Genomic DNA, 27,017 nt, shown 5'->3' with positions numbered 1-27,017 from the left:
GATATGACACTATACATAGAAAATCCTAAAGATGCCATCAGAAAACTACTAGAACTAATCAATGAATTTGGTAGGGTTGGAGGATAAAAAATTAATGCACAGAAACCTCTGGCATTCCTATAAACCAACAACAAAAAATCAGAAAGAAAAACTAAGGAAACACTCCTACTTACCATTGCAGCAAAAAGAATAAAATACCGAGGAATAAACCTGCCTAAGAAGGTGAAAGACTTGTACTCAGAAAACTATATGACGCTGATGAAAGAAATCAAAGATGACATAAACAGATGGAGAAATATACCATGTTCTTGGATTGGAAGAATCAATACTGTGAAAATGACTATACTACCCAAAGCAATCTACAGATTCAATGCAATCCCTATCAAACTATCTATGGCATTCTTCACAGAAGTAGAACAAAAAATTTTACAATTTATACGGAAACACAAAAGACCCCGAATAGCCAAATCAATCTTGAAAAAGAAAAACAGAGTTGGAGGAATCAGGCTCCCTGACTTTAAACTATACCACAAAGCTACAGTAATCAAGACAGTATGGTACTGTTACAAAAACAGAAATATAGATCAATGGTACAAGGTAGAATGCCCAGAGAAAAACCCACGCACATATGGGTACCTAATTTACGATAAAGGAGGCAAGAACATACAATGGAGAAAAGACAGCCTCTTCAGTAGGTGGTGCCAGGAAAACTGGACAGCTACATGTAAAAGAATGAAATTAGAACACTCCCTAACACCATACACAAAAATAAACTCCAAATGGATTAAAGACTTAAATATAAACCAGGCACTATAAAACTCTTAGAGGAAAACAAGGAAAACCACTCTTCGACATAAACCACAGCAAGATCTTTTTTGACCCACCTCCTAGAGTAACGGAAATAAAAATAAACAAATGGGACTTAATTAAATTTAAAAGCTTTTGCACAGCAAAGGAAACCATAAACAAGACAAAAAGACAACCCTCAAAATGGGAGAAAATATTTGCCAATGAAACAACAGACAAAGGATTAATCTCCAAATATACAAACAGCTCATGGAGCTCAATATCAGAAAAACAAACAATCCAGTTAAAAAATGGGTAGAAGAAAAAAAAATGGGTGGAAGACCTATATAGACATTTCATCAAGGAAGACATACAGACGGCCAAGAGGCACATGAAAAGATGCTCAACATCACTAATTATCAGAGAAATGCAAATCAAAACTACAGTGAGGTATCACCTCAGGCCAGTCAGAATGGCTATTATCAAAGAATCTAGAAACAATAAACGCTGGAAAGGGTGTGGTGAAAAGGGAACCCTCCTGCACTGTTGGTGGGAATGTAAATTGATACAACCACTATGGAAAACAGTATGGAGGTTCCTTAAAAAACTACAAACAGAACTACCATATGACTCAGCAGTTCCACTATTGGGCATATTCCCTGAGAAAACCATAATTCAAAAAGAGTCATGTACCACAATGTTCATTGCAGCACTATTTACAATAGCCAGGACATGGAAGCAACCTAAGTGTCCATCGACAGATGAATGGATAAAGAAGATGTGGCACATATATACAATGGAATATTACTCAGCCATAAAAAGAAATGAAATTGAGTTATTTGTAGTAAGGTGGATGGACCTAGAGTCTGTCATACACGGTGAAGTAAGTTAGAAAGAGAAAAACAAATACCGTATGCTAACACATATATATGGAATCTAAAAAAATTAAAAATAAAAATGGTACTGAGAACCTAGTTGCAGGGCAGGAATAAAGAGGTAGACATAGAGAATGGACTTGATTACATGGGTTGGGAGGGTGAAGCTGGGGTGAAGTGAGAGTAGCATCGACATATATACACTACGGAACGTAAAATAGTTGGCTGGTGGGAAGCAGCAGCATAGCACAGGGAGATCGGCTGGGTGCTTTGCGATGACCTAGAGGGGTGGGATAGGAAGGATGGGAGGGAGGCTCAAGAGGGAGGGGATAGGGGGACATGTGTATTCATATGGCTGATTCGCTTTGTTGTGCAATAGAAACTAACACAGTATTGTGAAGCAATTATACTCCAATAAAGATCTATTAAAAACAAATTAAAGTAGCTGGAAAAAAAAAGCTGCTACATATTTGACAAAAAAATTAATTTCCTTAATAAATAAAAAGTGCTATTCAATAAGGAAAAGATAAATATTCCAAAGGAAAACTGGACAAAGTACATTACATATATTCATTTCAAGAAGAAATACAAATTATGAATAAATGTGAGAAAAAAGTTTCACCTCACTACAAAACATGGAAATTCAAATTAAAACAAGGTATCACTTTGGCAAATGTTTATAAATGATAATGCCTAGCAGTGAGGATGAGAAAAAACAGGCACGTTTATATGCTCTTGGGAGAACTATCAACTGGCACAACTTTCTGGTGGGCAATTTGGCCTTATGCTTCAAAAACCTTTAAAATGTTCATTTTCTGGGATCCAATAATCTCTATCACTTCTATGAATTTATCTTAAGGAGATGACTACCTCTTACAGACTCATACACAGACTAATGTACATGGATTCAATGTGTCTTGAGTACGAGTAAGAAACTGGTAATAAACTGCATGTACAATAATAAAGGATGGGTTAAATACATTGTCTTCCAACAAACTAATTATTTTTATAATCACAGAAATGGTAATCATTATTTCTATGGTTTATATAATAATATCATGGAGTGTTAAACAGAGGGAAACACCTTTGGAGGCTAAGAAGTCATTTAGTCTTTCAGGTGTAACATCATGAAGACAAAGGAGGAGGTGGTAAAAAGTGAGAGTTCAGAGGAAGAGGGAAATTTTCTAAACCAGTGCTGCGCAATATTGGAAACATTAGTCATATGTGGCTATTTAAATTTAAGGTTAAATAAAATTTAAAATTCATTTCCTTAGTTGCATGAGCCATATTTCAAGAGCTCAATACCCACAGGTGGCCAGTGGTTACAGTATCAGACAGGATGGACTATAGAATGCCTCCGTTATCACAGAAAGTTCTATTGGACAGTGCTGCTCTAAACATTCTACCTCAGGCCTGGATCCAGCTTTTGACTCATCTCTTCAGCCTCATCTCTTGGTGCACCTTCCATCCTTCATGCTCCAGCAACAAGAGTGTAAGCATCAGAAGGGCGGAGACCATATTTGCCTGGTGCTCCCGGTCTAGTGGGGAAGAGGTGTTATCCGGGTAATTATACACAGTGGTGTGTGGACTAGCAGTCAATGTGTAGATTGTTGATACAGCACAGAGCTCAGGCCGGGGTTCAGGGAAGACTTCCCAGAGGAGGGGTCGGCGTTACCCAAAAAGTAAAGACAAGACTATTCTAAGTAGAGAAAAGAGCATGGTATGAGTACAGGCACAGATGAGAGATAGCACAGCATAAGGGAATAATTACCAGCTGGTCAGGCATTTATTTATTCAAGAGATAGTGAATACCTGTGATGGGCCAGGCCTGAGCCAGCCTCCGAGGACAGAGCAGTGAACAGCTATGGTCCCTGTCCTCAGGATGCTTATACTTTCTTCAGGTACTTCTGAAGCACCAAGGGTGAGGTGAGGTCACAAGGGCCTGGCATCTCATAGTAAGGGTCCTGTTTTTTATCCTAGCCATTGAACCCTCTTTTCTGCCACAGGGAGGGCCAGAGTCCCACTTCCTATCTTTCTCCCCTTCCTCTGCCCCAGTCTCCATCGCGGCCCTGGGAGATGGAGAGCTCCTGGGAGGGGGGAGGGGAGGTAAGGCATGGGAGGGGCACAGTGGACAGTGCAGTAAGACTCTTCCAGCGGCCAATGAGAATGTGGATTTGAGACGTGGAAGAATAAAGATGGGAAGTGTAGGTGGGGGGCTGCTGGAGTATTCTAGAAGGGACCAGGGACTGAAAAATGGGAGGGCCCACTTCAGCGGCGTTGCAGCGGGAGAAGACACTCCAAGTTAAGGAAATGCCCTCTGAGGGAAGGAATCTCGCCGAGCAGAGGGAGCGCCACCGAGCGCGGCGGGGGAGGGCGTGTCTTCCGGGCAAGGTTCCAGGGAGAAGAAGGACCCGGACACATCAGGCGAGTTCCCCAAGCCAAGGAAGCGGGCGGGAGGGGCACGGGCACCCCTGGCAGAGGAACGGCATCGGCGGGTCAGAGGGGCAGGAGGGGCCGGGCATGTCGGGGGCCACCGGCCAGGATGGGCGGGGCCATGAGGCAGCAGGTGTGCGTTACCTGGGGAGCCAGGCTAGGAAGGCTGGAGCTGGCCTGGGTCCTGGGGCAGCTCAGAGGGACTCCCCGGTGAGGGAGACCTACCTCCCTTGGACTTTAGGGGGGCTATTTCCCGACCTTGTCCTTGAGCATTTACAAGAGGCGGGCAGGGCAAATTCTCCACAGCCCGAAATCCGCCTAGAGCCACGGCTTTGCTCGGGGCCTGACAAGGGACCGACGCTTTGGGGGCGTCTCAACGACGCTTTGGACCCGTACAGTCGGGTCTGGATTCCCGACTCCCGTCAGGTGCTTCTCTGGGGCAACCCCCTCCCGCACCTGCCGCTCGGACAGCCCAGCCCCCTTCGACTCCCGGCCGCTGTGCTCAGGCTCCTCGCCAGATCTCTTCAGACCACCACCCCAGCCGAGACCCCTCCCCCCGCCGCGACCTCGCGGCCCTCGGTCCCCTCAGACGGCCACCCCCCACGTGGCCGGCTCCCCACTTCCGCCCCTCCCGGCCGCACCCCTCCCGGGCCGCTGTACCTGGGGCTCTCGAAGCTGCACCCCCTGCGCCGCAGCGCCGCCCTCTTCTGCCGCAGGAGCGCAGCGGCCGCCCCGCCGGGCTCTGGCTCCATCGCCCCGGGCGGGGGCCGCGGGCTCGGGCGCACTCGGGTGGGCTCGGGCCTCGGCGGGGCTCGGCGGGCCGCTCGGCTCGCGCGCCGCAGCCCACACCCCGCCCCGCGCGCCTCTGCCCGGCCTAGGCCCCGCCCTGGCTCCGCCCCGAACTTCGGTCCGGCCGCTCCGTGCCCCTCGGCGGGATCTAGGCCCCGCCCTGGACACGCCCTAAGGCTCAGTCCCGCCCACTCTGTGCTCCTCAGCCAGGTCCAGACCCCGCCCAACCCCGCCCCGAACTGCGGCCCAGCCCACTCCGCGCCTCTCAGCCAGGTCCAGACCCCACCCCAGCTCCGCCCCGCACTCCAGCCACGCCCCTCCCGCACAGACCTCGCGGGGTTCCCTGTGTGGGCTGTCAGCACCTTTGCTAGGCCCACAAGCCTAAAATGCCACCCGTCCTCAGCTCCGGACAGTCCACGGCCCTTCCCCTCACGCTCCGTGGCCCTCAGCACCGACCCAGGCCCCACCCACGTACCCTCCCACTACTGAGCGCTCGCGCGCGGCCTCCGCCCTCACCCCAAGGGTCGGCTCCTCAGAGAGTCGCCCCTCCACATCTCAGTACCTCTCGGCCCTTTCTAACGTAGCACCGTCCCCTCTTAGGGCCGCCTTTCCCCGTGCCCCAACCATAGACAAGGCCCTGCTTTTTCTCTCCAAAGCGCCCCCTCTCCCCGCCTCGACAGTGCCGGCCAAGCTCAAGCTCCCAGCCCTGCTCAACCCAGCCCGGACAGTCCCCGCCCACAGCACCGCCTCCGCATGTGGCCCCGCCCACTCACCTCACCTCCGCGGGTGCCCTGGTCCTGGCCTGCTGGCTACATTCTCGGGTGTGATGTCGGCCCTCGAGGCTAAATAGGAATTCTACCGTAGAGTCTGCGTTAGCTCGCCGATCTCTCCATCCATCAAAAGGAGGTACTGCTTTCTCCAAGTGCTGTTTGTGGTGCCTATCGCAGTGAGGCTGAGGGGCTGGAGCTTGGCAGGCTTGAGCTGTAGTCTTGACTTCATCACTTTCCTGCACCGTCAGATGCATCCGTCTCACAGCCCTCGAACACTGCCCTGGGGCTGAGGGCAGCGACCCCATCCGGGTAAAGCTGTGGGTCACTGTACCGTCTAAGACGTGAGGAGCAGGTGAGCTAGGGCCCCTCAGCCAACGGGGCTTGTCATAGCTAGGGAGGTGTGGCCATACTGGCCCGGAACCGGGGTGGTGGAGCAGAGGCTGCGGAGTGTGTGTGCAGGAGCCTGAGCTTGGAGAATCGGCCACTGCAGCTTTGGAAGGCACTAGCTGGGAAGCTGAGGCAGGCGGGGCCAGGGGTCCCCATGGTCATCTTGGATCATGTCACCCCCTGGTGCACACTCCCTCAATAACTTCAAGGTGCTTTCCCAGAAGGCCTGGACTCCTTCACTGCCGGACATTCCAGCAGAGAAGCCAGTCTGGAGAGAGAATGTAGGGGAGAGAAAAGATGTAGGGGGCTCCTTCCTGCCCCTTGCGACTTCACTTCCGTCCTCCCCTCAGGTTTCCATGGGACAATCCTTGTAAGACGGTGCCTCTTCTCTTAAGCAAGCCAGAGTGGGTTTCCGGGTTTTGCTTAGCATCATGAACTCCCCTCAACGCATCTTTTCAGACTGGGACCCCATTGCTCCCCCAAATCCTTTACTCAGTGAGACTGGGTTGCTTGTCTCCCCAAATTATCCTGCTCCTTCTCTTCTGTCTTCCTGCCTCTCCCACCCACCATGGGTTCAGCGATCTCTGCAATGACTCTCCAAACGCCTCTGCCCTCTAAACCTTCCCCCAATCCCCCAGGTGCCTCCCCGGAGTGCCCACAGCACTGACTCTGTCCCTCCCCGAGGGCACTGCTCCTGTATGTCATTTATGCTCTAGTAACCTCTTAGCTGAGCGCCCACACCTCCTTCATGTCTGTGTCTGGCACAGCAACTGTTGGCTAAATAAACGCACGTGACTTTAATAAATTGAGCAATATTCACTGGAAAACACATTTAATTTCAAAGTAAACAAAATGTTTACACTAAACTATTTAATTAGTGAAACAATTATCAGTGTAACAAGCTGAAAAATACAGCAACTTGATACAAGACTGAGGTAACAAAATACTTCACCAAAAATCTAAAGAATTCCACAGAGGGCTGATGTTCAGTGGTTACTGTGGATGAGACAGTTCACAAGAATTAGGGAGAGTCCTTACACATCTGCATGCAGGGGGTCTGCCGGGAAAAAAGACAGCCCAGGAGAGTGCAACAGATTGAACAGGAGACAAATTAAAATGTAAAAACTGATTTTCAACTTACTTTGAATAATACATAAGAAATTGAAAACTACTCTCTATGCAACATTTTGAATGCTAAGTGGAAAACCATGCATTTTGGCACAGAATTTATTGAAGATTATACCATACTAATAAATTAACCACTATTGTTTCATTATTGAATGGTCACAGTCATTCAGAAATGGTTAAAGAGATGAGTGGTTATAGAACCGACAGATGATCCATCGCTGCTGCTGCGAGCAGGGGTTTCGGGGCTGCCCGTGGTGCACACACACTTGTGCAACACCAGCGGCGAGGTGGTCCATGGGGCGAGTTCTCGACACCCAAGGAGATGCAGCTCTCACTCATGCTGTACTTGTCTTTAACATTGAAATTAGAACCAAAAAACCTCTGAAGTAAATGCTGTGAGCATTCTGACCCTACCCTCCGGCTCCACCTCGGAGTCCTCACTGTGTTCAGCCGTAGCTCTGTGCCTGTCTGTTCTGTGCCAACCAGTCGCTAGGACAGCAACTGGACTATTCAGTCTGTTGAGCTCTTTGAAGCTTTTCTGGAGGAATCTGCACCTGGTTTCTACCCTGTGCTAGGAGGGAGGCAAGGTCTTGCTGGGAGAGAGGAAATGGCATGGTGAAGATTATGTTCGTTGAGGGGTCAGCTCCATGAGGGCAGGGCTTGGGTTTGTCTTGTTCTCAGACATTTCTATCCTGGGTGGAGCCTGGCACACAGGAAGCACTCACAAGAGATGAGAATCAATGGATGAATGGGTGGTTTCACACAGAAGATCTGTTATTTCAGAGGGACTCTTGTAGTTTTTTTTTTTTCTTTTTAAAACATGAAGTCACCCAACATGCAGAATAATGTGGGGCTGATTAAAGTGCTTCATGAAAGTCACAAAAAATAAGTTAGGTTGTGTTTTTAGCAATGTTCACCTGGTTCTAAGCAACAGTAACATGGATCCAGAGCTCTAGACTTCGCCTGTGGAACGGAAGCAGACCCTGCTTGCGAATGACTTCCTGTTTCCATGGACCATTTTTCCACCTGTACAGTGGCATCCTAAAAGATACACTTCCTGGGCTTGGGAGGTGGGAAGAAGACGATGAAAGAAATACTGGCCATATTGGTAAGAAGAAAAAACACTTTATAAACTCAGTTGGCAAGAGAGAGCGGGTTCTTTCATAAGCAGAACCCCTTCAAGTGTCTTCTCTTTAGGGTCCACAGGGGACAGGGTGATGAACGGGCAGGCTTCTTCAGGGAGGGAAGGGAGGCCACACTGTCCCACTGGGCACGCTCAGAACAATATTTCTACCGCTTTCCACCAAATCTATCCTCCACGAAGTTTCAGTTGTCAGAATGCACTTAGCTGACCTTGAGTTACAAAATGTGTCGGACTGAGAGGGGTGAGAATTACTCCCGGGGAGAGGGGAGCGAGCTGTGTGGGCGGCATCCTGAGGATACCTGCTACCTACTCCAGTTTGTAGATGGCATTCTAAAACTTTCATCCTGGGGTGCCATGATCTCTCTGCTTAACAAAAAATGATACAACATATGCATGCAAGACACGTCACCTTCAATGTTTTCACAGACATTTGTGCACCATGGCTAGTCAAAGAGCAAGCCCCAGAAATGCTACCTTCCAGGGCCAGAATCTACCCGGGGACTTTCCCCTTTGGGATTTTGTGCCTGTCCCCCTCTGTCCCTGGCTTGCAGGCCTCCTCACCTGCAGCTTGAGGGACAAACCAACACTGGAAAGACGATCAGCACTTAACTCACATGCTTGGCCCAGAGCCCCTGCTGGGAGAGAGCCAAGTGCCTTACAGCCTCATCTGCAGGACTCTTCTGGTAAGTTCAAGGTTCTTACCAGTTCTATGAGAATCCAAGCTAGGAATGTTTCCGGGAGGGGACATGGGATCAATCTCAATTTTAGTGAGAAGACTAGACACTTTGAAAAGAATTGCAATTGTGCTATTTCAAAATTAGGCTCAGAGGAAAACATTTGTAAAGACAAGGAAAATCTGTAAAGGGCAGGAAAGTGCCTGATTTAGTGTGAGTCTGAAATTTTGAGGTTTTTGGATTGGCTTCTATAATTTCATGTCAGAAAAACCAGGAGAGTTTGAAGAGTAGAGAAATTCAAGGAAAGTAGTCTGGCAATTTCATTTAAACTTAAGACTTAAAAAAAAATTAACAGGTAGAATCAGATTCAATGTAAGTTAAAGTGTTAACACTGCATGGTTCTGGTGAGAGATGTTTGGAGTGTCTGCTGTATTCATTCAGCCTCCAGATGCTAATTTGAGCAGTTGTTGGTATGAATTAGGTGCGAGCATTCGACCCCAGCTGCGTGAGGGTGTGCAAAGCACCGATGACCAAGGTTTGCTGGTCTCAATTTCACCATCTGGAGTTTCTCCTGGCACGAAAGTATTCTAGATTTTGCTCTGAAGGAGGGTTAGTTACGGAGCATAGTAAGACTCAACCACAAAATAAGACCTGATGACAATTACTTTCCTCACCAATTCATCTGAATTTTCAGAAAAGTGGTCACCGTTTGATCAAAATACAGTGGTGGGTCCTTTGGTAGTTCTTAAGTCGACCTATTATTACTGTTTATTGATTAAGATGTTGTTTTGAAGCATCTTGCCCAGAAACTCTTAAGAGTCGTTTGGTGTCTGATCAGTGTGAGCTCTGAAACCACAATAGCAACAAGGACCCAGAAATTCAGTCTCTTTCAGAAAATCATTAAGAGTTTCCTTCTCAGAATTAGGACACCCAGATTAAAAAAAGAGAGAGAGGGGGAAAGAGAGGGAGGGAGAGGGAAGGAGAGAGGGTGGGGAAGGGCTGAAGGGAGAAGCTATGGTGATAAAAGCTACCATAAATAAAGCTAATTTTTATTCATTACTTTAAATAAAAATGTATTTGTGCAAAATAAAAGTCACTTAAAAGTATGACAAGGAGTGACAGATGAAGGACATTGTTCACCTGAAGAGCTCTCAGCCGAAAGCAGAGCTCGGACCGTCCCCTCCCCAGGGCTTTGCTCTCGTCACCATGGTCGTCAACAATTGTGCCCTTGGACTTGGATGATGGAGAACTTGCTGGTGACTGTGTTTGGGGGCAAGAATGGGGGAGCTTAAGGCCTCAGTGTCACTCAGCTCCCCAGTGTAATCAAGAATCCCAGTGGCCCTGCCCTGGCAGTGGAGGCAAAGGGGTGAGAGGATGGGAGCAAAAGCCTTGCTCGGGGAGAGGTCGGTGCAAAGTAGCTTCTGAGCAGCCGGTCAGGTCATCGTGCGCGCAGGAGGCCTCGAGAAGCTGGCAGAAAGCGTCACGACTTCCCATGCTGACCCGGGGGCGGGGGGAGGGGTGAGAAGAGCGGGGCCTTCAGACCCTGCGGGAGTGGGGCTGGGAGGAAGCAAGCAGGCCAGTGCCGGCCCAGTCCACGGTCCCGAAGCTGGGTCTTGCCTCAGAAGAGCTGACGGCAACAAGGCCTGGGAGGGCCCCAGGGGCCCACGGAGCAGGCCTTCCGGATGAATAGCACCCATAGGAACAGAAAACAAGACACGATTTAAGGCATTGTTTGTTTACAGTAAAAGAATGCGAGGGACCCTTAACACAGAAGGAATCCGGGCTCTCACTCTGACCTTCCTCGGTGGACCAGCCTATCGCTTAAGGTTAAAGCAGGGCCTCAAAGAGAATGAAGTGTGTGATGTCACGAGTCTTGTGCCAAAATGCATGTTTCTCGGAGAGTCCACGCTCGCTCGCTTGCACGCACACAGACACGGCACGCACACGCAGAGGACGCTTCGGGGTTGTACAAAATCTGAGGCAGCCCTGTGGGCAAGCGACCCGGCACACTGGAGCCAGTCCCCGCCTGTCCCTTCCCTCCAGCCCTCACGCGGGGGGACGCTGTCCACTCTTTTGTGCAGGAGAAAGCACTGGGGGCCCAACGTGGGACGGACGCTCTCTGGTCGCAGCAGCAGCTGGTGGACGGATGAGGGCCCAGGGAGGGAGGACGGGTTGTACAGTCTGGGGACCCATCGCGGCCCCGTGAGGCGGTGCTGCAGAATGGGGGTCATGGGGGTGGCTGGGCATCGGCAGGCGGACCCCCGCACCGGTGGAGCCCTCTGGACTGTGAGGCCTCGGCCGTGTCCCCTTGAGTCCAGCTCTGAGTCTCCCAGCACCCCACCAAAGGCCTGTGCCCCGGACACGTGCTTCGCCACCAGTCCCAGGCCGGCTCCCAGAGGCCTCTGAAGTCACGCTAAGTCCTGCAGAGACTTATTCAAATGACATAAGGTTTGCAGGTACCTAGAAGAGAAAGCTCAGCCTCTTGTCAAAGTTCTGACCTTTCAGGAGGGGACAGGGGGTGGTCCCTAAGGGAAGGGTTCAGGCCTCTCCCAGTCAGTCTGTGAATGAGTGGGTGGTGAGGGAAGGGGAGAGGGCACAGCAGTGGTACCAGCCACCACGTGTTACGGGGCTGCTGTGTGCCAGGCAAGGCTCTGAGTACCGCATCTGTATTGTGTCCTGAGTCCTCACAACAACCCCAGGAGGCAGGTACTGGAATTATCCCCATTAAAAAGATGAGGAAACTGAGGCTTAGAGAGGTGAAGTGACAGGGGGTGAGTGACAGGGCTAAGACACCAGCGCCCACGCTCTCAACCTCTATCCTTGGGTTAAAGCATAAGTGATTTTGGGGAGGAGAACTGACCAATCCTGCAGGATAAGCACATGCCTCCGGAGAGGCGAGGGGGTGGTTAGCGGGTGGCAGGAGTTGGCAAGTGGAAGCACAAGGAGAAGGGGGAAATTTGGGGATATCGGGAACCCCAAGGCTCCCCATGCTGTGTCCCCAGGCCCAGATCCCAGCTACCTTTACTGGCGGGACCACCAGCCCCAAGGTCAGGGTGTTTCTCCTTCCCCTCAAAGCTGCGGACACGCCCCCAGCCCCAGGCCTCCTCCCCCAGCACTGCCGTGGGGTTCCAGGAAATTTGATGAGAAGCAATTTCATCAAAAACAAATCCATCTTGGTGGTAATTTGGTCAAAATGATGAATTGGAAACAATGCATCTCCTTGCACTGGGAGACAGTTATAAGAACGGTCACAGCAGCACTGTTCAGAATAGCCAAAAGCAGGAAATCATTCTTGGGATCACGGACAGAAGAACTGATAAAAAAAATTACAAGTAAATGAATGACAACTATGCACACTGACATAGAGGAATCTTAGGAACATACTGTAGGAGAAAAGCAAGTCACAGAAGAAACTAGACAGTTATGGTTCTATTCTTTAAAAAAAAGTTTTAAAAAATGTACCCCAGACAATACATTAAGGAACCAAACACATGTGTTCACATTTTAAGGGAAACAAACAGATCAGGAGAGTGGTCATGGGGCACAGGTGAGCGGGAGGGAGACAGAATTAGGAAGGAGCCCTTGGGAGGGAGGTGTTCCGAGGACTGGGGAGGTCCTGCCTTTAGACTGGGTGGTGGGTGCACGAGTGTTTGCTTTATTGCTGTGGTTTACACCTTACACATATGCTATCGATAAAGTTGAAGTGTGTTCAGCGCTAGCACACACAATTTTAAGGAATGCAGTTCCACAAAAAAGAAAAGTCACCTTAGTCCCTGAGATTTTCTACCGGAGTAGATGCATTTCTGTAATGCCCTCATCGGAGCCCCGTGCCATCACATGCAGGTAGTGTGGCTTATTTCAATAGTCCTCTGCTGTGGAATATTTAGTTTTGACAATTTTTCCTTATTACATAAAGCAGAGGGTGGGAACATTTGTTTGAAAGTAAATTAGAAATAAAAAGGGAAAAAAGTAGAAAATATAGAAGACCGTCTCCCTTAGGTCTAAAAACTGGACAAAAATACTTAAACGTTGCCAAAGCTTGTCATGGTATACCATGTTTGCCAGACGTGAAATTCAGTCCATTTGTCTTTCTGACCAAACACCTCCTCTACCAAGTGGGTTTGACCCAGTTCCCTGCTACCTGCTGCGCACCTGCTGCTACCCTCAGGCTGCCTCCACCCCCAGAGAGCCAGAGGACACTTGCTCAGAGCAACCGTCCCTGCTCCCGGCTGCCCCCCCACCAGGGCCACAACTGTCACTGTGGAGCAGACACCAAGGCCCTGCCTCTCTCTGCCCCCACCACCTGTGTGGCCCACCTCAGTCCTTGTCACTCCTCCGGGTCACCTGTGTGTGGCAGGTGAGCTCCAGTGCAGTGTGCTCTCAGAGTGGCCCTCAGAGCTAAGGAGGGACCCCAGGCATGCACGGAGTGACCAGGGCGGAGGAGGTCAGGACGCTCTTCCTCTCTTAACGTGACCTGAGGCAGCACCTTGTTCATCGCCTTGAGGTAACCTTCAACCAAAGACCGTGGTCTCCCCATCGTGGAGATGGGCAGTTACATTTGCTCAAGCACAAAATACAGTCTAGAGACCGCAGAGCTGTAGTTTTCTTGCACGTCATTTTAGACATTTTATGGGCACCGACACGCATATAATAAATATGCACGTGTATTTTAATACAAATGAGATTGCCCTTACGCGTGTTTTTACACTTCACTTTTTCACTTATGTCTTGGAGCCCCTTTCAGGTGATCACACACAGATCGGGGGTACACAGTAGGGGTTTACTGAGGGTCGCCGAGTTTCCAGGTGCTTTTTTTCCTCTTTCTATTAAGGACAATGCTGCAGTGGACATTCTCACCCATACACCTGTGTGTGCATGTGTGCGCATACGCCCCAGACAAATTTCTAGCAAGTGAGCTGAGGGACTCGAATGCAATTTATTTTCAGTTTCCCTGTGGTGCCTCAAGTTTATCCCTTTATCAGTCTTGTCCTACTGTTTTAGTTTGTCGAGGACTTTCTGCTAATTTTGCCGTCTAGCTTCAGCTTCTTATCGTGTAGAATTTGATCAGCTTGTTACATGTGTCCTCATCGATGTTACAGATGAAAATCCTGAATAGGCCCAAACTGAGCACAGAATCATGGGACACACCACTAGAGACCTCCCTCTGCCTTACGAGAGCTGCTTTGAGGGGCCAGGAAGTCTGTGACTGTGCTGTGACCAGCACCACTGCAGCCCCTGCCCTCCCGGCCTCACACGCCTGCTGTGAACTCGGCACTACCTTCCTCCTCCTCGAAGCTGCCACCATCTATTCCAGCCACAGCGCTCTCTCTCCAGACGGAGGAGAGGGACCCGGCTCCCCAGCCCCTCTTCCAGCTCATCCCTGGGGAACAGGTCAGGGAAGCTCAGTGTTCCTGGCCCCAGCAGCCCACCTGCTGTCCGGGCTGGTATGAGGGCTGAGCAGCCACCCCTCTAGCAAGCCTGGACAGCAGAGGCTGTGCTTCCAGGCCTCTGGCTCGATGGCAGGAGGCTGAGCAAGCCAGGTCCCCGCCCCCCGCCTCCCCCCCAGGAAGCATGCGGCGGGAGATTTCCGGGCCGGCAAGTGCAGACTCTGGTGTCAGGCAGACCGGGGTTAGATCTTACTCACCGTGGGGCCTTAAACAAGTGTCTGCCACTTTCTGAGCCTCAGTGTCCTCAGCATAAAACGGAGACAGTATGGGAACCTACCTCACAGGGATGTTGGGAGGATTCGGCCAATTCCTGCACGTAAAGCATTTCTCCTGAAGCCTGGTCCTGGGAGGGGCAGCAGTGGGGGGCGGGAGCAGAGCCTCAGGCAGGCATGGCGGACCAGAGGTCCTATTGGTTCAAGCATGCCAAGGGGCCGTACAGCCCCACTCACCAGCAGCACCATGGTTGCTTCTCAACAAATGAGCTATTATTATCGTTATTCCTAAGGGTTGTTGGGGGCAGGGAGGCCCTTTTGTCAGGTTGGAGTTTGCCCATGAATCAGCTTTCGGGGGGTGACCTCAGTAGATGCTGTGGCCTGACCCTTGGGGCATATCCCACCTGCAACCTATCTCTGATGGATGTTTCTGTGGCGTAGGAAAGACACAGGGGCCAGATTCAAAGTTCTAGTCTGAAGCTGGGCTTAGTTCCAAGAGGGGCAGGGGGTGCCCTGTCTCATGGGAAAAGGCTGATCAAAAGAGGGCGCCTGGGAGCTTAGCTGATAGGCTCTGGGGGAAGGAGGGAGGTGTGTTTTCTAGCGACCCTTAGTCCCGAGGGTGGGAGAGGGTATTTTAGGTAACAAGCAGGACTTTGGTGACTTTACCTGAGGCCTGTTGCTTTTACATGCGTCATCCAAATGCTTGTGCCACAGTATTGCATGAAACCGGGAACCAGTCTGGAACTTGTAAACATTGCCTGATGGGTAGAAAACCACTGGTTAAGAGGAAGGTCACGTGGGAGGGTCTGCCTGTGACTGTGGCGTGAAGATAAACGTGGACCTGGGTAACTAAACAAGGGAAAGTCAGGAGCAGCCCAAGGCAAGCTCGGGGCACGTAGAGGAGGAGGCTCCCGTGCTCCCCGCCTGTCTCTTTGGACCAGGGTTCTTAACCATTTTTCCAGCCACGGTGCCTTTGGCTCTGGTGAAGCCTGTGGACCCGTCTCAGAATTATGTTTCAAATGCATAAAATAAAATAGAAAGAAAATCAATAATACTGAAATACAGTTACCAAACTGCTAAAAAATAAATGAGTGATATCATTCTCGACGTGCTCATTTATTAATGCGCTAATGACAAGATCTGGGGGCAGGTCTGATACTGTACTGTAACTGCAAAGAGCTGAACAAAAATGCTATTCTAAGATATCTGCAATAATACGTGATGTGAAAATATCTGTGGTTTCTCTTGCAGATAAAATCACAGGTATTGTGAACATTCTAGTTAGTAGTTTAATACTTATAATTAAAGGAATTAGAGGTCATGGGAAACAGAGATGTGATCTTTTTGCCACCCAAGCTCACAGACCTTTTGCATTCTATCCATGGACCTTGGCCACCTGCTGTGTCATATTTCCCTCTGCTTGGGGACAGTGCTTTCCTCTGGGCTCAGCCCCGAGAATGGCCTGTGGACCCCATGACCATACAGTCTTTAAGTCAAGCTGGTATAGGTACAACCTTTACTTCCTAAAGAAACCGCCTCTAATCTGGTCCCAGAGCCTCGCGAAGAAACTCAAATGGTAACCAGCCTGAGGAAACACTATGACGTGTGCGTAGCCATACGTGGTTCAATCACTCAGAAGCAGAGCAGAGGACTTGGCTCTCTCCATTCCCTGGGCTCCTTGAGGCTCTCACTTCTTTAATTCCCAGCTAACAACATTCAAACCCTGACCCTCCACCAGCACCATCATCTGCATTACCTGGGAGTTTGTTAGAAATAGAGAATCTTGGTCTCTACCCCAGATCCACTGAATCCAAATCTGAATTTTTACAAGATCCCTGGGCAATCGTATGTACATGAACCCTGCATTAGAACATTCCTGTGAAGGTGTGAAGATGCTCAGGGTCTTTACAGCTCCAGTGAACTTGCCTAGCTAGGAGACCCAGGAAAGCCGGGCTTTTGTCACGTGACGTAGGCCGCCAAGGAGGTTAGCACGGCCTATTCCGAACCTCAGTGCAGAACCTCTCCTTCTTCTCAGCATGCTCATGGGGGAAGAATAAAACCAGGAGGAACTGGGAGGTGACTGGGCAAGTGAAAGTTGGAGCTTTTATAGAAGGCTTCTTCTCTGATTTGGCCTTGGATCAGGACACCGCCAGAGTCTCACGGCACAGGCAATGCCGGGGGGGCCTTGAAATCTCCCAACACCCAAGACTCCTCCAGCCGCATGGTCACTGCCTCATCCAGCGCTATGTTATTCATTCCAGGACCCTGAGGCTAGAGTTCCAGGGGTGATGGGCCCCAGCAGCCATAGGTGAAAAGGATTCCCGCTGCCATGTGCCATGCACACTGCTCAGTGGACACGCCCACCACGATCTAAGCAGCTTTTGTGGACCAACGAGGGACCCTGTGAACATGAGACCCTAAAGCAAAAGGAAAGCAGCAGCCTCAGAAGTCCCTACTGTTTCGAAACGCACATTTAGCAGCAGAAGAAAGAGGGCAGAGAGAAGCTGCAGGCTCCCAGCGCTGGCCTGCTGCCTACCTTTGTCGGGGTTATTCAGCTGGAAGATGTCCGGGTGCTCGGGGTCATCGGGCAGCTGCACCATCCAGCCCACGACGGAGACCTTTTTGCCAGGTGTGGATTTATACTGCAGAGGAACAACAGCACGGCCGTGAGGCCCACACCCTCCGCACCACAAGGAAGGCCGACCTGGGCCAGGCAAGGTTCCTTCCACTCCCGCCGCCTTGCCCACCTCCACCCACCCCGCTGCACTTCGCACCAAACGAAGTGGCAGCACAGAGAGGCCTTTGGTGGAACGTACGTGTTTTCTGTCTGTGCCCCTCAAGGACTTGGCTCCGTAGTACAGGAGGGTGGATCCTGAGAGGATGACCCAGTACCTGGTCCACGAGGACAGCTGCAGAGGCAGAGTGACAATGTCACAAGTGGAGGGGCAGAGTCCCCCACTGCCTGGCTAGAGACCCAGCTACATGGGTGGAAAGGGGGGGCCCTTCCTCCCGAGCGGTGCCAGCGCAGGCCTCATCTCGTCCCTGCCCGCCAGCCCTCAGTGCCACCCCTCCCAGGGCCTAGAGGAGGGAGACTCCTCAGTAGCTCATCAGGCCTAAGCCCTCCCTCTCCTTTACCCCAAGAGCCTTTCCTTTTCCCACCTTGTTTAGGGCAGTGCCAAGGCATAACTTCTATGTATTCAGGTGACCTGAACCCAAGAATGTCCTGGGGAAAAAGAGTTTCAAAACACGGACAAGCTAAACCATAACCTAGAAGAACCGTAATGTCTGCAATGGGGGCTCTGGCTGCAAGCGGATGGCAGCACTTTTATGGCCAGAAGAGGGGACGCCTGGCAGGGCCAAGCTGCAGGTGTGGCTTTTGTTCCTCTAGGCATGAAGCAGACCGCTCGGCATCACGACCTACAAGGCTCCTCTTCACACTGGCGGGCGGCGGGGGGCGGGGCGCGGGGTTGGTGGGGGAACTGCGTCACCTCAGATGGTGAAAGCACTGGCTTTCAGACCTTTTTGATGACACCCACAGGTGTGTACAACACATGTGCATATGTATGTTGAACTGAAAGAAGCTTCATGAAACAATATTCACTTTTACTATGTGTAAGAAACTCCGACATTTTCCAGTCTATTCTATCCTACTCAGAAATATGGGTCATGACCCCCTGGATTAACTTCATCGCTCACCAGCGGGCCAACCAGCATCTGGACAATAGTGTCTCGCTCTGGCCTCAGAATGACTGGAGCCTCGACCCGGTACAGCAGGGCAGCAAGCAGGTCTGTACAGCAGACCAGGTATAGGGCCTCATGTCGCAGGACGCTTTGTGACACTCTGGGTCCAAGGGACGGAGTGTGGCCCAGGGCTGGGATGCAGACTCTTCTCCTCACCCAAGAACCACCAAGCACCCGAAGACAGGGGAGCCTCTAGAGCAGCACCTCGGCTAGGGGCCTGGCATCTTCACACGGGGCGCCGGCAGGAGGGGGCATCGCCAAGTGGCTTTGTGGGCAGTGCACGGGGCAAGCGGCAGCCAGGGCAGGAGAGGAAGGCCAGAGCAGACACGGGCAGACGCTGCCTGGAGCTGCGGCTCACAGGCGGGCTTGCAGGCAGCTTGCCGTGGATGCTCCGTAGAACAAACAAAGAGGTCTTGGCAAGCGGCTGAGGGGTCACGGAGCCAGGGACATCTGGGCTCAGCACGTGGTGACCCGGCGGCTGGTGGGGGAGCCTGAGAGGCCTCCTGATTCCTTGTCCCTGTCCTTTCCACCACGCGTTTCATGATGCTGCCGAAGGGGGAGGGGATCTGCATCGGGATACCACCCAGGCCGTGCTGCCCGTCTCAGGCACAGCACCCTCCCTGACTCCCAGGGTCTCCAGGCCTCCACCTGCCCTCAAGATAATCACACAGTCCCATTCCCCGCCTGCTCAATGTGTGCAGGGCCACACACGTGACAGTCCTGCCAAGTCCTCCAGGATGTAGGGACTATTTTATCCCAATTTACAGATGTGGAAACTGAGGCCCTGCCCACTCAGTGGCACAACTGGACTGGAAACCCGGTTGGCCGGTCTCTGGAGCCCATGCCCTCCCTGCTGCCCATGCCGCCTCTAGACAGATGTGCCTCTGCACTCACCGCGGGCTTCCGTCCTTCCTTGAGCAGAGTTTTCCTTCTCAGAGGCCCCTCCATGGTGGGGACCGCTGCCGAGCTCCCCAGCGTACAGATGCACGGGCCGGTGGGGCTGCAGGGGAGACCACCAGTCAGACATCGCCTTGGAGGAGCTGAGGTCAGGCACCCTCTCACCCACTGGGGCCCACGGGTCCCCCACTGCCGGGTCCATAATGGCGCCACAGGACAAGGACTCAACAGTGCTGGGCAAGGCTAGGGAGGGGAGGGCCCCGAGGGCCTGGAAAACCTGAAGGACGGTGGCCTTGGGCTCACCCACAGCTGAGAACTTGCACCTCCCTCGTCCTTCTGAGTGCTGAGCGGCTCTAGGCTTGGTGCCCACGTTCCCCGTAATCCAGGCCCCCAGCAGCACCCGTGCCCTATCCTGGCTTCCTCTCCACCTGCGGAGCTTGGGGCCTGCGCAGCACCTCCTCCTTCCTGTGTTGGCAGGAGCAGCGAGGAAGTGGGAGTGGAGGGGATGGAGTAAAAAGGGGGGCAGCGGCCCCAAACCCCCATGCCCTGCGCCTTTGCGGCAGGGCTCCTTTCTCCCCCTCTGCCATGGGGATTCGGGCGCCACCTACAGGTGAAGAGTCCAAGTGCAGCACAGCCCAGGCCGCTCGCCTAAGCACCCGCTTCAGCTCCCTGGATAGGCACCTCCCGTAGACACCTCCCTCAACCCTGCATGAAAGCCGAGCAGCGCTCCCTCCGCATCCCAGTGGAAGGCATCGCCACCCACTGGCTGAAGGAGCCAGAAACCTGGGGGTTCTCTCCTCTCGTCAGTTCACCCCCGAAACCTCATCAATCCCAAGGACTCATTGATCCCATGCCCTAAATATGCCCATCTCAGCCACCCCACTCCCCCCAACTCAGGCCAGAACTTGGTCATCCTTTGAACGACTGCCCAATACTCTCGCCTGACCTCCCTGTGTCCACGCTTGCCTTCCTCCCACGCGCCCTGCACACCGTGGCCAGCATGGCCTGGCTCTGCCAATACCCTCCCCCCACCCCCAGGCAACCCCTCCAGTGCCTTTGAGACCACCATCCTCTCCCCCTGCTGGGCGTGGCTCTGGCCCACCTCTCTGGCCTCGCCTGCCACCCTCTCCCCCACTCATTTCTTACAACGAGGACTTTCCTTCACTCCCCAAATCACCCAGCTCTTCCTGCCTCACGGCCCCAGGGGCTGTCCCTTGGGCTGCAGGTACTCTTCTTCCCCCTACACCTCTCTTCACTTCACTTGGCTGACTCCTATCACTCTTCCAGTCTTTTCTCCAGGGAGGCCTCCTCTCTGGCCCATCGGCACCCGTGATTTTCTGTTCCGTTTCTGCTTTCCTGAAGCAGCAGCCCTACAGGCTGAGGCAGAGGCTGAGTCCGTCTCGTCGGCAGCATCAAGCACAGTGCTTCGCACCCAGCAAGCACCATAGAGCTACTTGTTGAATAAATGATCACATGAATAAATGAATACCTGTAGACGCAGCTCCGGGTTCTGGGAGAATTCCGAACTGGAACCCGCCAGTTGGGCCCCAGCGTGGCATAGAGACGTCCCCTGCTTCAGAGGAAAAGGGTTGAGTTTTAGCAACAGCCTGGAAAGACCACTCCTGAAGGAGGCGAGGGCATCGCAGACTATGTGGTCATTAGCTCAGGAAGCCTCAGCCCCAACTCTTCCCCCAGCCTCCTCAGTCACACTGCAAGCACATCTGGGGCACAGCTGGAGCTGCTAGGTTAGTGAACACAACACCCCTGGAGCCTCCAACAGGGCGAGTCCCCAAGTCTCCAGGTAAGTGTTTCCTTAACCTTTTAACTGAATGTTCACCTTTCTTCCAGTGTCAAGGGGATGACTAGAATCCAGGCACACCCCTTATCCCTGTGTAGCCCAAATATTCCATGGTCAATCCAATTAAAAGCGCACAGACACGGAATTGTGGGCTGTCTTGCGTGTTGGCCCAGGGTGGGGATGGGGTGGGGCAGTGTAGCATCATTATTCACCCGGGCACTACTGAATTCCTCCGTTTGCTACGTCTTCTCCATCGGACAGTCTCTTTGCTGGCCCCAGATGGTTCCCTGCAAACCTGCTCTGTGACCTGCTGCAGACTCCAAGAACTGGTGCTCCAGGACCTCTCCGTGGGCTGCCCATCAGGCCGCTCTCTCACCTGTAGTTCCCCAGCAGTGAGCCTTTCCAGGGGAAGACGTAGCTTCCAGGGCAGGTGGGGATCTTAACCTATGTGGGGGAAGGCTTCCGTCTTCCTCTCCTCTCTTTATCCTTTTCCTCTCTTGGCAGAATGACTTCCTGTGTCTACTTGATCCTCCACCTTCTCCCCACCCCTGCAGCATGGTCTGTCCCTGGGCTATAGCTTTCCATTGGCCAAACAATGATGCAACCCAATTTATAAAGCCAGACAAGGTCCAGACGTCCTTTTCAAGTGTTCCCTCTGTTGTCCACTGCCAGTCCCAGGTTGCCCCATGTTCCCCCGTGGCACTGGACACCTGGGGGGTGGTGTGGGGTCATCGTCATTCACGGCAGCAGGTGCATCGCGCCGTCACCGAGCTCAGGCTCCTCCGAGAGGGGGCTGTGCTGCTCTCTGCCCCTCCATCCTCCACTCAAGAAGGAACTGTTCTTGATGACCATCTTGGGTTTGCTGTCCCGAAGCCCACGTTCAGGGCTGGTGGGAGTCTGATGGTCCTCCAGGTCGACTGCCCCGGGACCCTGTCCCTTTCGTCCATCAGCCACTCCTCTTTAGGTGACAAAGAGCTGCAGCATGTGCTTGGTCCCCCAAGTCCTCGAACGTAATGGGCCTCAGCCCATTCCCCACCCAACCCTCGTGACAGATGACGGTCACAGGCCCACCCCACCCGCACCACGGGCCGTGGCTCAGAGGTCCCGACACGCTCAACTCCCAGCCTACAGGCCACACTGACTCCTCCCACTCTTCACGGCTGGGCATGACACCACGGCACGTCACATCCCCGTGCCTGAGCAGGCTGTGCAGAGCGCCAACAGCCTGCCTCCAGGGACGCTCCCCCCGCACCCCCGCCCAGCTGTAACCGGGATCGCTTATGAGTCAGGGCAGGGTCTGACAGTGAGCATCTCTGTGCCCGGAGGACGTCTCCTCATTTGATCTGGATTCCCGCTCTGAGCCGCCGTCTGTTTGGAGTTGGAGATGGAGCCTCCGGCCCCTTCTTCTCCACCTTTCTTCTCACGAGTCTTTGTTCCTGGTACCCCAGGACACTGTGTGATGACAGTGGACTGTTCCGCAGACGGGGCGATGTGGTTGGTGCTGCTACCGTCTCTCCATCATTCTCTCCGCTTCTTTGAGACACTCCGTGGCTGCACACTTAACAGACGTTTGGCAGGACTGACGTTTGTTGACAGAGAGCTTTAAGTCAGCGTCTTCCAACCAGTCTAGGCTTTTAAGCAGTCTTTCCTCACGCTCTTCCTGAAGGAGTGAGGTGCTCCCAAGGGCAGTGGACTGCTGGGGGGAGCGCAGGGACGCCGGGGGTCACAGGGCGGCTCACGGGACAGTCACTAATGACCGCTCCTATGTGGCAGGCCATTGACTATCTCACGGGAGCTTTGTTTCAGCACCATCATCCTCCCCAGAATGGGGAACTGAGGCTCAGGGATGTGAAGACACTTAACCGAGGCATGAGCCAAGTAAGTCAGGATTTGAAGCCACAGTTTTCAGGGTGGGAGAGAGGTTGAGTTGTCGCATGGGGAGGAGTCCGCCATGGGGACAGGGTCCTCGTTTGGAGCCAGCACCATGTGGGCGGCTTCCTGGCGTTCCGCTCTCAGAGGCACCCCTACTCACAGGTTCCCACTGCAGCTCACACTGGGCGGGCTTTGTCAGTGTCTGTGAGGCTGGATGGCCACAGATTTGTAGAGCCTGGATCTCCTGGGCTGGGGCCACCTCCCAGGTCCCTGGTCCCTTGACTCCCCCGATGGAGTCTTCTCCTGGTGGTTCTGGCTGCCTGACATTTAAGAGCAGCTGTCATTTATCGCCCGCCCGTCAGGAGGTGGCTAAGTGCTTCCACACACCGTTCCTCCCAGCTCTGTGAGGGGCGCTGTTCTCACCCTGTCTTAGACGAGGAAACTGGGGCTCAAGGAGGTGAAGCCACTTCACCAATGGGTGAAGCCACCCATTGGCCTGTCACTAGGGATGGAGACACAAGTGCTCACACAGGGAGGATGTCTTTTCCACATGAGCCAAGGGCCTGCATCAGTCAAGCTACTCCAGGTAGGGGAGGTCAGAGCCTGCTCCACCTGGAGCCTGGGGAGTATCGCTGGCTTTGAAGTGCAGTGTAATGGTGACTTTTCCCCAAGGCCAGCTTTTAGGAGACTATAGGCAGGGTGGTGGCCAATCTTCCCTCCCAAGGCAAGCACTGCAGGGCTGGAGGAGGGCTGTGACAGGTGGGGCGGCTCTGGCTGGGCCCAGGCGGGCTAGCATCAGCACAGAGGAGACAGGATCTTCAGCCACTGGAACCACTTCCAGTGCTTTGAGAAGATTTGTTATTTGAATGTTCACGGCCAGAAAACGCAAAATGAGTGGGCAGTGGTATCTGGTGAACTCCAGAAATAAAGGCATTTCTCCAACCGACGGGGGCTCCCAACTCCAGAACCACAGACACCTTTCCCAGCAACATACTGGGAACAAGTGGCTGAACAGAATGTATCCCAGGAGGGCCATTCTACTGCTCCCTCTCAGGGACAGATCTTCAGGAGGATCTGGGGGAAGAGGGCTGCAGCAGGCCACTCTCCTCATGGGGAGTCTGGTCTGGGGAAGCTGTGAGCTGGCAACCAAGTGGAACGCCTCAGGCCCAAAGCGAGTTCAAGAAGAAGAAGAAGAAGATGATGATGATGATGGGGATGATAAAGATGACGATGACGGGGATAGGGTGGTGACGATGAGGAGGATCAGATGATGGGATGATGGTGATGGCGGGGAGGATGGGTACCAGGCAACGTGCTAAGCAGTACTCGTTCACTATCCTATTTAATCACACAATACTGTGGGGCAGGCACTGTTCTTATCCCCACGTTATAGACAAGGAGTCTGAGGCTTAGAGAGGTGGAGTAACTTGCCCAAGATCACAACACAGGGAAGAGGAAGATGGTTGGTGCCACTGAGGTGGAAGCAGCCAGGGTCCTGCTTAGGCCAACAGCATCATGAGAATTCAGACTGGCTGAGGCAGGTCTGAAAGGCATCTTCTCCTCAGTAGTTTTCTAGGTACACATTAGGTGGCAGGTATCTTGGGGGTTAAATATCAGAAAGCCCTGAGTCTCTGTTGCTGGTCCAGGAGTGGGGAGCAAGGAGAAGTCTTGGATAATAATTACACTGAGGCCTCAGTAATCTTGTCTTAGCAGAAGTACCAGTCCCCCCACCATTCTTCTATCTCAAGTGCACAGAGCCCCTGGTAGGAGTGTACCTGTGGAAGGGTTCAAGTGATGCTGTTCATCAACAGTGTCCACCTGTACCAGTAAACCCTTGCTGGGAAACCGTCCCATTGGACCAGGTCTTGGTCCTTGCCGCTACCTAATGACTTACCCTCATCTGCAGGCAGGAAGCTGCCACCCTAAGTTCTGCTGGGCCTGGGATGTCCCTTCCTGCAGTACTTGTTAAAGGACTTCTGCTGCCTGGGAATCACATTTTTCTCTGGGTAGCGTCCCTGATCCACTGAGTGGGTCCCTAGGAGCCATATCTGCGCTGCATGCTTAGCTGAGGGGACAGAACCACCCTTGATCCAAGCCAGGTCAATCAGGTTTTCTCTCTTGGCAGTTAAGAACCAGATTTGAGAGGCTGACAGTCAGGCTCTGTGGCTCGCTGAAGCTATAACACGTAAACTTGGGAGCTATGAGGCATCAAGCTTCCCCAGTGTGAGCTGAGAGGTCTAGAAATCTGGGCTGCAGAAGGAGAGGAGAGCATAGCAGGTATGCATAGAGAAGGGTCAACACCAGATGGAAGGAGGGTCCTGTTCACCTTCTAGGACCTGACTCTGAGAGGTTGTAGGTGCTGGACAGAGAGGTTGTGGGCAGAGATTTCTCAGCTACCTGTGAAGCCACAGCAGCTAGCAGACAGGGCCCAGCCCTTGTCTGTCAGGTCCAAGCACAGGATCAAGCAAAAGGCCAGGGTCTGTTGCCCGCTCTTCTCTCCCAGAGGGGCCTGAGCTCCTGGGTGGAGCCTAACTCACCAGACGTCAGTGTCCGATGCTGACAACAGGCAAGAGATGTCATCTCTGGGGGACCAAAGTCAGAAGCTTGGCACATCACCCAGCTGGGCTGCCACCCAAGGCCGAGCAGCAGAACGGAGCAGCACGATGGACCCGGGAACCAGACTGAGGGCTAGGAAGGGGAGGGCCACCAGCCTGGGGGGTTCCAGGGCCTCAGCCACAGGGGACAGGGGTGGGGCAGTGAGGCCCTCTGTGAGGGTCACCCTGAGAACAGCCACCCTCATGGCTGCACTTCAGTTGAAGTGGACCCCTTGCCTCCAGGATCGCCCCCAGAACTTCGCCTCCCTCTCCTAACATGCCGCAGAGTTTGGGGCCCAAGAGGCACCCTTGAACCCTGGCAATCCCAAGGCATCTACCAGAGTCCTCTGACCTTCTCCGGGAGGAAAAGGAGTGTTTTAAAGACTCTGACTTGTGGGTAGCAGGCCTGGGGCTCTGCTGCCATGACTCCACTTTCCTGGGGTCTTCCTAAGGATGCTAGAAGATTTCATAGGCTAAAGACAGCACAGTGCGGAAACCGTGTCACCCAACCTCCTCTACACCCCAGAGCACCTACAGGCCAACTGTCGACAGCACCCTCTTAAAGGGGCCTTCCCGGCAATTCAGAGTCACCCTGGAGGCCAGCAGGGCTGGCAGACACTTGCCTGCACTGTAGCCCATCCACCCCATGACGACTGAACTGCCAGGTGGGAAATTTTCTCTTCGTCCCAACCAGCCTTAGACTCCGGGATCTCTTGCTTGCTGGCGAGAAGTTCCTACTGAGCGAAATTCATACACATCCCAGAGTAAGTTCCCCGCCAGGAGCAACTGCACCTATGTGTCCAGTATTTCCTGTGAGCATCCTCCCTGTAGAGCTGGGGGACCTGAGGCTCGGAGAGCTTGAGAGACATGCCAAGGTCCTTGAGAGAGTAGGCGGCCCTGGCCTCAGCCCTGGCCACCCCTCCACCCCACAACGCTGCTGACAGTGTCCAGAGGTCACGACGACCTCTCTCTGCAGAGGCACATTCAGAACTTCAGAGACCAGGGCTCATCACGGAGCCCACCCCTCCTGCAGAGACTCAGGGACACGCAGCTTCCCTGGGCCACCTCTCCCCTCCTTGGACACGACTCAGGCCTCGCAGCCTCCTCAGGTCCCAGGACCCCCCTTGAGGGCCCACTGTGGTCCTCTTCACCCAATGTCCTCGGCTTTTGCTGAACCATTGCCTCTACCAGAAGCCACCCATGAACCCCCAGTCTGACTCGGGTCCCCCTGCTGGGCTTTCCCGTCTCGTCCTCTTCATGACCCCCTGTGCACCTGGCATCGTGGATTGAATCTCTGTCTCCCACCTGGTCCGTCCGTGAGCTGTGACCGGCCCCCTGATGCAGCTCGACCTCCCCAGGAAGGAGAGTGAACAGCTCTGCTCTGAGGAGGCTGGTGCATTTTCCTCTCCTGCTCCCTTACCCTCTCCCACCAGAGGGGCTTCCTCCAAGGACCCCTCTGCCTCCTAGTCT

General features: G+C 52.9%; 2 protein-coding genes across 15 annotated transcripts in view; both read right to left on the bottom strand.

The window, feature by feature from the left end:
* The window catches only part of GARNL3 (GTPase activating Rap/RanGAP domain like 3), a 153,684-nt gene extending 148,751 nt beyond the window's left edge, over positions 1–4,933 (bottom strand). The window contains exon 1 of the mRNA XM_019949205.3: positions 4,755–4,933. Coding sequence (XP_019804764.2) covers positions 4,755–4,846 — 92 coding nt within the window. The 5' untranslated portion in view covers positions 4,847–4,933. The remainder of the gene's footprint in view (positions 1–4,754) is intronic.
* Positions 4,934–6,855: 1,922 nt separating this feature from the next.
* The window catches only part of RALGPS1 (Ral GEF with PH domain and SH3 binding motif 1), a 290,080-nt gene continuing 269,918 nt past the window's right edge, over positions 6,856–27,017 (bottom strand). For 5 of the 14 annotated variants that reach the window (XM_073806615.1, XM_033858615.2, XM_073806616.1 and 2 more), the window contains 6 exons: positions 20,773–20,856; positions 19,281–19,386; positions 17,462–17,554; positions 17,182–17,287; positions 15,312–15,403; positions 6,856–14,776 (listed from right to left, as the gene is read on the bottom strand). In XM_073806615.1, the coding sequence (XP_073662716.1) occupies positions 14,678–14,776; positions 15,312–15,403; positions 17,182–17,287; positions 17,462–17,554; positions 19,281–19,386; positions 20,773–20,856 (580 nt within the window). In that variant the 3' untranslated portion in view covers positions 6,856–14,677. Of the gene's footprint in view, positions 14,777–15,311; positions 15,404–17,181; positions 17,288–17,461; positions 17,555–19,280; positions 19,387–20,772; positions 20,857–27,017 lie in introns of those variants that run through there. The other 9 variants (XM_033858614.2, XM_033858617.2, XM_073806617.1 and 6 more) reach the window with 6 other exon arrangements.

Source organism: Tursiops truncatus, chromosome 6 (assembly GCF_011762595.2).
Source record: "Tursiops truncatus isolate mTurTru1 chromosome 6, mTurTru1.mat.Y, whole genome shotgun sequence".
NCBI lineage: Eukaryota > Metazoa > Chordata > Mammalia > Artiodactyla > Delphinidae > Tursiops > Tursiops truncatus.
This window is presented reverse-complemented; position numbering and strand designations above follow the sequence as displayed.